A 10,391-nucleotide genomic window follows, 5' to 3' on the forward strand; every position below is an offset into this window, starting at 1 on the left:
ATCTATTACTTATTAACAAATTATTGCATATATAAAATAAAATTTAAATTTTTTAATATTTATTTAAATAGATAAATAAATTAACTATTCCACCGATCTAAATTAATTACTTTCAATAAAGAAAGTCCTAAGCCACCACATATATTACGCACAAAAAATTATTAAACACAGCTTAAAAGTAAGCGAAGATGACCCCATTGTGTGATTTGATACGTTGTCCAGGGAAATATACAATTAACCATTTATTGAACATGAGACCTAACTATACTTTTAAAAAAAAAATATTAGGTAAATAAATTATTTTTAATCAAATTTAATTAAGTCTTTTTTATTCTTCTTATAATTTTTCTTCTTTTTTTTTAACTAAAATTTTTTATTATCAATCACTACATTAGACTAATTTAGTTAAATTTAATTATTAAAATGACTTGGTCTTATAGTATATGGTTATATATATATATATATATATATATATATATATATATATATATATATATATAACTAAGGATTGTCCAACTGAATCAACCCTAATAATGATAAGGAAAGTTGAACACAAGGGTATTCAACTAAATCAACCCTAATTATTCAAGTGTACGTGCATGCTTGTTCGAGGAATTATAGTATTGGAATATTAACAAAGACAGATTCATAAACTCATGTCTTTGTGTTAAATATAGACAGGAACCAAGATTTTAATAATCATTTATCTAGTATTGTACGTGAAACCATACAAGATGGATGATTAAGATTCTTGCATTATGTCTATAGTTTAGCAAAAACTTGATGAGTTTTCGAATAATCACTTGTCTAATTTTTATTAAACCATATATATATATATATATATAGATGCAGTAGCCCTGCAGTATATTATTGGCGTGGTGGTGAATATCCATCCATCATCAGAAGATAGTGCAACCAGGTTCATAACAGTCATTGTATGAATCACAGACGACAACCACCACCCGATCACACGGTGGATAATACCGTCCCGGTATGAAAGGGATGTTGCCGTCACCACCGCCGCAACCACAACCGTCATCATCACCACGAGAAGGGTTTTCTGCTTCTTCTACTTCTTCTTCTTCTTCTTCTTCTTCTTCTTCTTCTTTGGGAGGTTTCAGTACTTCCACAGAGAGGATTTTGACTGAGCAAAACTTCTTGCTGAGCTGCTTAGCAAGGCAAACCGTGTTCACGTTGTCACCAATCACTTCCAATTTGTTATCACCATTCACTGATACCGAAGTCACGCCTGTGCGACATGAAAATTAACCTTATTGAAAAACGAATGGTACGCATCATGCATGAGATTATTCACCCACCTTTTTCCTCTGAAGCAGTTTTCAGAGCCTTACTTCTCCATTTGTCATTCTCCATTGTGACCTCTATTACTATTTTTTGCTGCATGCAGATCAACACATAGCCTTTAATTTGGGTAGATCTATAGTTAATTAATAAAAGAAAAGTAAAGTTATACCTTCATGTTTGCTGAATACTGATGTATATAGCCGGTTTATATAAATATATTTATAGCGAGTATATGCGCGTTTTTTATGACTAACTGCGTCACTTAGCTTTTTAGATTGGGAGCTCCAACACGTCTCAAACGTCTTTATTTTTAAAGATATTTTTTAATAATTAAAATTTAACATATATAATTGATTAAATTATATTATTTTTATTAAAATTAGATTAAATAAATTAATTTAATCAAAAAATAATAAATTAAATTTTGAATAAATCTAAATTAATATTATTTTTTATAAAAAATTACTACAATATTTTTATTATAAAAAATAACCAAAATATTCTTATTATATATATTAATTTTAAAAATTTTAAATTTTAATTCTTTTTTTCTCTTTCGTAAGGTTAGAATTTAAAATTTTTAAAATTAATATATATATATATATATATAAATAATAATAATAATAATATAAATATTTTAATTATTTTTTATAAAAAAAATATTATAATTTTTTTATAAAAAATATTAATTTATATCAATTTAAAATTTAATTTATTAATTTTTTGATTAAATTAATTTATTTAGTCTAATTTTAATAAAAATAATATAATTTAATTAATTATATGTGTTAAATTTTAATTTTTAAAAAAAAAAACTTAAAAAAAATCGTTTTTAACATCTTTTTCTAAAAGCCTTCTTTTTAATATTTGATATCCCATGGCCCAGGCCCCTAATGCTGGGGCTATCTGTCGGGCGATTACTTTTCTCCAACTTCCATTTTTGTCTTAAGCTCTCATTTAATTTCTTTGTTTTCTTAAGAGTACAATTATTTAAAAAACACAACATAAAAATCTTTCTACATTCATACCTTGTGAGTTGTTTCAATCACAATATAATTTTTAATCTAGTATTAAATTTATATAATATAAAAATTAATAAAAGAAAAATTTAAGAACCAAATGAATTTATTATTTTTAATTAACATTTTTAATTATAAATTTAATTTTTTTAGTTTAATAATTTAACAACATATTTTTAATCTGCAGTTTTAAATATGAGAAATATTAGAGAATCATCAGTATTTATTATTTTTTATCACCAGTTAGTCATTAATATTTTAAAATATGAAATAAAATATATTATTAAATTGTTATACTAAAAAAATAAAATTAAAAAAATTAAATTAATAGTTAAATGATGGCTAAAAACAATAAATTCTAATGACTTTTAATATTTTTCGTAAAATATTATTCATTAACGGTTAATCAAAAATAATAAATTTGATTGACTTTTAGTATATTTTTATAAATAAATATTTAATAATTTTATATCGTTAGAGCTGGATGGAGACACTTATCTATGTGTGGGTTGCACGTAGAGAGCACGGGAGAACTGACGTCAGTTAATGGAGTAGGAAAAGACCTGGAAATTACTGGGACGACACAGACCTTTTAAGTATATGCATGCATGTAATTATGTAAACGCTATCATTGTCCCCTGGCAATTAAAAAAAAAAAAAAAAGAATTTCAAGATATACGCATGTCTAGATTGAACTCCAAGAAATTTATAGATAACAAAAAAAAAAAAGAAAGAAAAAAAAATCAAGCATGCTGGCCCGCTGCTAATGAGTGGACTACATTTTGTTTTTCAGTTTTACCGTGGTTGCTGAAGAAAGAGTTGAGGATCACCAGATGGTTCACCAAGCTGAGTAAGTTTAATATTTTTTTTTCCATCTGATGTTGATGTATTGGACTTTTGTTTAAACAAAAACATTGCTCATAATGGTTCGTCCGTGCAAAGTTTATGAAAACCTTTGGAATTATGAATAAGTCATTCCACTAGGTATACGTAATTAACTTGGATTTATCTATTAATTAATTCATTAATCTATTTAATTAAATATTAAAAATTTAAATTCTGTTTTGTAGTCTTGTATATATATATATAGAGTAATTTATTGACCGATTAATTCTTAAATAAAACTTCGATTCAGAACGAATTAATCATTGACTTATCGAATTAGAGAATATCTTATAAAAAAAATTACTTCCAAAATTGAGTGTTCAATTCTCAGTCCAAGTTTCAAAATATATTTTTTGTCTAATTTATCGGGTATTCTGTCATTACTTTTGGATCTAATTCCAACTATATTTTGGATAAATCCATCTAGATTCAAAATAATATTTTTTAAATCAAATTAAGGATTAAATCATAAAATTTTTATGTTTTAAATTAATATTTTTATATTATAAAATTTATTTTCAATGTATATTTATATTTTAATATATATTTTATATTGATAGTTTGATAGCTGATTTTAGTGTATACATATTATAATCGGTTAATTAAATATGAAGTTACTCCCAATCCTTTTACGTTATATTAGAGTCAAGTTGGTTTTAAAAAATGACTCAATAATATTAGAATCCAGCACAAATTTAGCTATATCCAACGTGGTCCACATTTACACAACATTTCATTATCATAGAATGACAAACTATCGGTGTTAGCCATCGTTATTTCCTTGACACCATGTCAAAATATAAATAGTTTAAAGAAGAGAGATTACAAATTTGATATTATATCTTTGTTTGTGTTGGATTCTTTTCACTAAGATGTTTAAGATTTTTTATCATATACCAAATTTCAGTGGGTGCTTGATAAATTGTTATAACAACGAATATTTCGTTAATTTTTTTGAATGTCACACCACCTTATCTTTTGTAACAAGCTTCAATTTTAAAGACACTAACTCTAAGAATACTTTAAAGTAATCCAAACTTCAAGACATTGAAAGAATTATAATTTTTTTTTTTTTTTTTTTTACAGTACAATACGTGAATGACTAGAATCTTAATCTCTCTGGGAAGAATATATGTATACAAATAAAATTCTATAAATAATAAACACAAGTTCATTTTCGAAATTATGATAAAAATCATTCTAAAACTCAAGGATTGAAATCAATTGGATAAAATAAGTTTATGGCAATAATTTTTAATTTTTATATTTTTAATTAGACTTCTATTTATAGAGTTTCGAATTCTTATGAGGTATTAGGAGCAGCCGGGCACAGAGATTAAGGCTGAAAGTGAGCTAAGCCATTTTATGAGCTAGTTTAAATTTGACTCGTTAATAGCTCAATAAGCTAAGCTCGTAAACTAATGAGCTGAGCTTGAGCTTGGAATTAAGCTCATAAATTAAATGAATCGAGCTTGAGTTTGGATAAGTTCAACTCATTAACTCATGAGCTGATTCAATTATATATATTTTATACTTTTAATATTATATATATATATATAATAGTAATATATAATTTTACATATATTAATTTCTTATTTAAAATTTTATAATTATTTTTTATCTAATTTTGATGAAAGACATAAATAAAAATTTCATAATTATTAATAGATACGCAATATATAAAATAATATTTTTTTAATATACATATATAAATTATAATTTATTAATATAGAATTATAAATTATGTTCCTATTATTTAAGCTAGTTTGTGAGCTCGAGTCAGTTCATGAGTTGATGAGTTGAGTCGTGAGTCAAACTCAATTTTTATGAGTCAAGATTAAGCTTGATCTAGCTCGACTCAGCTCGACTCACTTTCAGCGTTAATGATCCTCAACTCTATCTTCTGCAATGCAACAATAGTGAAACTAAAACATAAACAATAAGATAGGCTGCTGTATGTGGTCGAGACTTTAAGGTAATGATAATTCATTTGTCTCGTAAACAACCATATTCATAGGGATGTTTATGGGTTTAGCCGTTTAAGTATTTATTTGAATCTGACTCGAACTGACCAATTTAGTTCTACAATTGACAGATTTTTTAGTATAATCAAGTCTGGCTTAATAGTACATGATCATAATTGCTTCACGTATTAATTTTCGGTTCACAGAATTCAAATCAATCTGTAAATTCAATTAGTTTATTATTAATAAAAAATATAAATTTTAATATATATATATATATATATATATATATATATATATATATATATAACTTTTAGTTATAAACCTAACTCTAACAGCAACAACCACACCTTAGTTCTCTCCTATCTCCTTCAAATTGAAATCCTAGCATAGGTCAGCAATCTCTCGCTCACTCATTTTTAAATTAAATATATATTAAAAATTAAAAGATATAAAATATATTTAAAATTATGAATTAAGATATAACTAAATTAATACTTTTTTGTTTGGTTACTTTTTATTATTCTATAACATAAAAATATATAATATCATGTAAATTACACCTATATAAACCTTTGAAATACGATTATTTTTTTTATTTAACTATTATATTACACTACAAAATAAACAGTAAATTGCGACGGATAATTGTCAGTGATTTCTTAAACCGCCGTCAATCGATGAAATAGCAACGATTCTGATAGTGTACACATGTTCCATTGAAAACTGATGAGAATAACGGCGATTTGGTGTCCAAAGCGCCCCAAATGACATTTTGGGAGGAGTTTATTAAAATTTGAGGCAAAAAGATAAACGGCACCATTCTTCACATTTTTGCGCAAACCCTAGAGGAGCAAATGCGCTAATCACCATCCCTGAGATACTCCGCTGCTGTGACTCTTCCCTCCGTCAATTCCAATCGCTATGTCTGTGTCATTGTTCTTCTCAGTCATTGGTCTGCTCCCTCCGCCATGTAGCTCCCGCGTGCGAAAGTAAAGTGGAAGGGGTCGTCTAAGTCTTCTCACTCCACCGTGCACGTCTGTGTTGTCCTTCCCATCCATCTGTCCTGGTGTTGTCGTCGGCAGCCTTCCTCCTGCCCTATTGTGTGTTGCTTGATTGCTTCCTCTCCCCTCTCTCTTTCTCTTTCTAGTCTGTTCTTCTCCCTTGTCCCAGTTTGTTCTTTCTCTCTTTCTCTTTCTAGTTTGTTCTTCATCCCTGTGCCTTCTGAATTTTGGTTCGAACAATATTGATCGATTAATTTTTGTTCCAATTTTTCTTCCACAATTTAACATTCTGATTTAATTTTGCCTCAATTTTTGAACCTCCTGAGCCTTGATATTTGGATTGGTAGTATTTATTTCTTGGGGTCATCACTGAATAAAATTAATAAGGAGGAAGAGCTCCTTCCTGAACCCAGGAGTGGCCTGCAAAATATCAAGCTATAATGTGTATTTAAGAGAAAATATTCTTCAATTTACAAATAGTACAGAAAGTATGATTAGTGTGTTGCAGAAATATATCTTAATTTATGTATTCTTTCAGGAAGAGAAAATTCTTAAATTTATTATTTTTCCCCTCTTATTGGTTTTAACTGTTTTTTAAAGTCTTTTTTGATGATGGATTTTGTTACCAAAATAAGGATGCAATGGTTTTTGGTTTCTTGACTTGCACCTTTTCAATTTTTAATTCAACTGTTGAAATCGTGAAAATCTTATGCTTAAAATCTTTTAATGCACTAAGTGAGACTTTGTTATTGATCATGTCAAGGATCAAGATCAAGATCAAGAAGCTACAGATTTTAGTTAACTATGTTTAGCTGAGTCAATAACTGAAATTCTGTTACAAAATTTAGTTACACAATATGTCTCTATGCATCTATATATAGCAATGTCTTATATATAAAGAAGTTAGTTTAATACATGATAGTTAATTATGATTTTCTCTCAATTCACTTCTCCTTTATTCTTCTCTCTGCATTCTACAATTTCATTTTCTGCATCATCAACCTTACTACTTCTTATCAGAAACCTTTTCATGGTATTCAGAGCCTAATGGTTGACATCATGGTTATGATCCTTTCTAATGCTTCCAACTCCAAATATTGTTTACCAGTTATCTCTGATAAGCTCAATGACAACAATTTCCTAACGTGGAAACAAACTGCAATCATCATAGTGAAAGCCAGAATCTTAAAAGTCACTTCAAGAAGGAGATCATCTCAGCTCAAACGGTGGATTTTGGAGACCTAGCAAAGCCAACAAAGACTGAATCAGAAACCTTCAAAGAATGAAGATTCCAGGACAAATCTCTTATGATCTGGCTATTGGCATCTATGGATACAACCTTAAAAAACAAGATTGTACACTGTAAATTCTTCTATGAGATGTGGAATACTATTCTTGAATTCTTTACAGCATCATCAAGGGCAAGAATTCATAGTCTTCGATCACAATTAAAGTATGTAAGACTCACTACTACCACTATTGAATATCTTACAAAAATTAGATAATTAGTAGATTCATTAATTGCCTTAGAAGCACCGTTTTCTGAAGATGGATATATTCAAACCATTCTTGATGGAGTCACTGAAGAATATCAAGGTCTCATTGGCACTTTCATGGAAAAAATGGGTAAGTTTACAGTAGTTGAAGCAGAATCATACCTGGTAGCATATGAAGATATGCTAAATCGATTCAAGAAACCTTCACAACCAATTCTTTTAGCCAATTTATCTCAATCTTTTATCCCTTCGGATAAGAATTTTCAAAGAAACTTCAATCCTTCTAGAGGTAGAGGAAGAGGAGGAAGATTCATGAGAGGTGGCAGATTTACCAACTCAACTGCTTGTTTTGTCAGATTTGTAATCGCCTTGGACATGCTGCTTGGAGTTATTATTACAGATTTGACCAGCAATTTGAGTCACCTAATGCAACATTTTCAGCTCAATCATATTATCCTCTAACTTCTCCACCATCCTTTTATCAACCTAGGGCATTCTTGGCAGCACCACCATCATCATCATCCTCACAAAATACAACATGGTATCCTAATTCTGGAGCCAGTCACCATGTGACAGCTGAACCTAATAACCTTCTTCAAGCTGCTGAGAATCAGATTGGATTAGATTAGTTGTATATACGTAATGATCAAGGTATCAAGATTTCTAACTCTGGTTCTTCTATTCTTTATGATTCAAATACTGCTCTTTCTTTCAAATTAACCAATCTATTACTTGTGCCTCAAATAATCTAAAATCTCTTGAGCATTTCTAAATTTGCAGTTGATAACTCGGTCTTTTTTTAGTTTTGGCCTCACCATTACTTTGTTCGTGATCAGGCTACCAGAAATCATCTATTTCAAGGGATAGCTAAGAATGGAATTTATGTGTTTTTCAATCTATTTGTACCAAAATCTCTTTCTCCAACCCCAAATTGTGTAAAGCAACAAACCGCATTGACTGCTACTTCTATTCTCAATAATTCTATAGATATATGGTATAAGAGATTTGGGCATCCCTCTATGAAAACTGTCTCACAAATTCTGAATAAATATCAAATTTTATATTTAAAATGCTCTAGTCCTATATCTGTTTGTGAATTCTGTTCTATGGCAAAGTTATATCAATTACCTTTTTCAGATTCTCAATCTGTGTATGTGCATCCCTTAGAACTTGTCTACATAGATATTTGGGACCAACTCCTATAGTTTCTAAGAATGGTTTTAGATATTATATTAGTTTTGTAGATTCTTATAGTAGATACACTTCTCTTTCTCTTCTGGTTAGTAAATCTGAAGCCTTAACGACTTTAAGCAATATAAAACTACTTTGGAAAGACAAACTGGACATCAACTTAAAGCTATACAAAGTGATCATGGTCTTGAATTTTTGTCTAATTCCTTTAAGACTTATTTGATTGAGCAGGGAATCATTCGCAGACTTTCATGTCCTTATACACATCAATAACAAGGGACAATGGAAAAAAAACATCGACATCGTATAGAAGTTGGTCTATCACTTCTTGCCACAACTGCTCTTCCATTACAGTTCTAGGATTATGCATTCCAAACTGCTGCTTATCTCATTAATAGACTTCCCACTCCTGTTCTCAATCAATTATCTCCTTTGGAGAAACTCTTTCATCACCAACCAGATTACACTTTTTTCAAAGTATTTGGCTGTGCTTGCTACCCTCTCTTGAGACCTTACAACAAACATAAATTTGATTACAAGTCTCATTTATGTTTATTCTCAGGCTATGATTTTAGCTACAAAAACTATAAGTGTCTTTTTCCATCAAGTAAATTATATATATCAAGAAATGTTTTTTATGAAACAAGATTCCCATACTCTTCCCATTTTACTTCGAAACATTCTTCTATTTCAGACTCCTCACCTCTCTTACCTACGGCACAAGTTATTCCTGGACCACCATCACCAATTCAGCTACACACACCTCCTTTAAAAATACCAATTTCTCCCTCCATCTCCTCCCCTCCCTCTTCAAATCTGTCTCACTTAGCTTCACATCCTATATCAGTAAATCGTGACCTTCAATATCCCACAATATCTATTGGCCCAAACTTCAGATATGGAAATAGTGTTACCTCTGTAACCACCTATTATCTCTTCTTCATCACAAGTTTCACCTCCTCTTCCTCCATCACCATCCAACATTCACCCAATAAAAACTAGATCTAAATCTGAAATTTCTAAACCTCGAGTCTTTTTAACTATAACTTTCTCATTGCATAGTGATTCAGAGTTTCTACATCATACACCAAAAACAGCTTCAGAAGTATTAAAACATGCTCATTGAAAACAGGCAATGCAGACTGAGTATCTGCACTTTTAAAATGTCAAACATGGGATCTGACCTCTCCACCACCTAATGTTGTCATTATAGGCAGAAAATGGGTGTTTGCATTGAAAAAGAACCCTCAAGGCCAAGTCATTAGATACAAAGCTAGACTTGTGGCCAAGAAATTTCATCAAAGAGAGGGTGTGGACTTTGAGTAAACCTTTAGTCTTGTGATTAAATCTCAAACCATCCGAATTGTGCTCTCAATTGCCTTATCTCGAGGCTGGCAATTGAGACAATTTGATTTTGACAATGCATTTCTCAATGGTAATTTGCATGAAACAGTTTATATGCAACAACCTCAAAAATTTTGTGACACTAACCCTTCTATTGTTTGCAGATTATGGAAAGCTATTTAT

The 10,391-nt window shown here is 29.5% G+C and overlaps 1 protein-coding gene across 2 annotated transcripts; it reads right to left on the bottom strand.

Moving 5' to 3' along the window:
- Positions 1-623: 623 nt before the first annotated feature.
- LOC107642097 (heavy metal-associated isoprenylated plant protein 16-like) lies at positions 624-1,496 on the bottom strand. 2 transcript variants are annotated; one of them, XM_088488852.1, is made up of 3 exons: positions 1,475-1,496; positions 1,320-1,398; positions 624-1,249 (listed from the first exon to the last, which is right to left on the bottom strand). In XM_088488852.1, exons 1-3 carry the CDS (start codon positions 1,478-1,480, stop codon positions 900-902), a joined length of 435 nt encoding a protein of 144 aa, XP_088344978.1. In that variant the 5' UTR covers positions 1,481-1,496; the 3' UTR covers positions 624-899. The 2 variants fall into 2 exon arrangements, with proteins under 2 accessions (XP_088344978.1, XP_016200900.1); XM_016345414.3 differs by having other exon boundaries at positions 1,320-1,482.
- Positions 1,497-10,391: the final 8,895 nt, after the last annotated feature.

This window comes from Arachis ipaensis, chromosome B5, assembly GCF_059453495.1.
Source record: "Arachis ipaensis isolate K30076 ecotype BB chromosome B5, ASM5945349v1, whole genome shotgun sequence".
NCBI classification, from domain to species: domain Eukaryota; kingdom Viridiplantae; phylum Streptophyta; class Magnoliopsida; order Fabales; family Fabaceae; genus Arachis; species Arachis ipaensis.

Bases quoted from the DNA above. Each gene is read 5' to 3' on its own strand.
- LOC107642097 (XM_088488852.1), bottom strand. The intron at 1,250-1,319 runs GTGGGTGAATAA...CATGTCGCACAG, and splicing joins AACTGCTTCAGAGGAAAAAG to GCGTGACTTCGGTATCAGTG.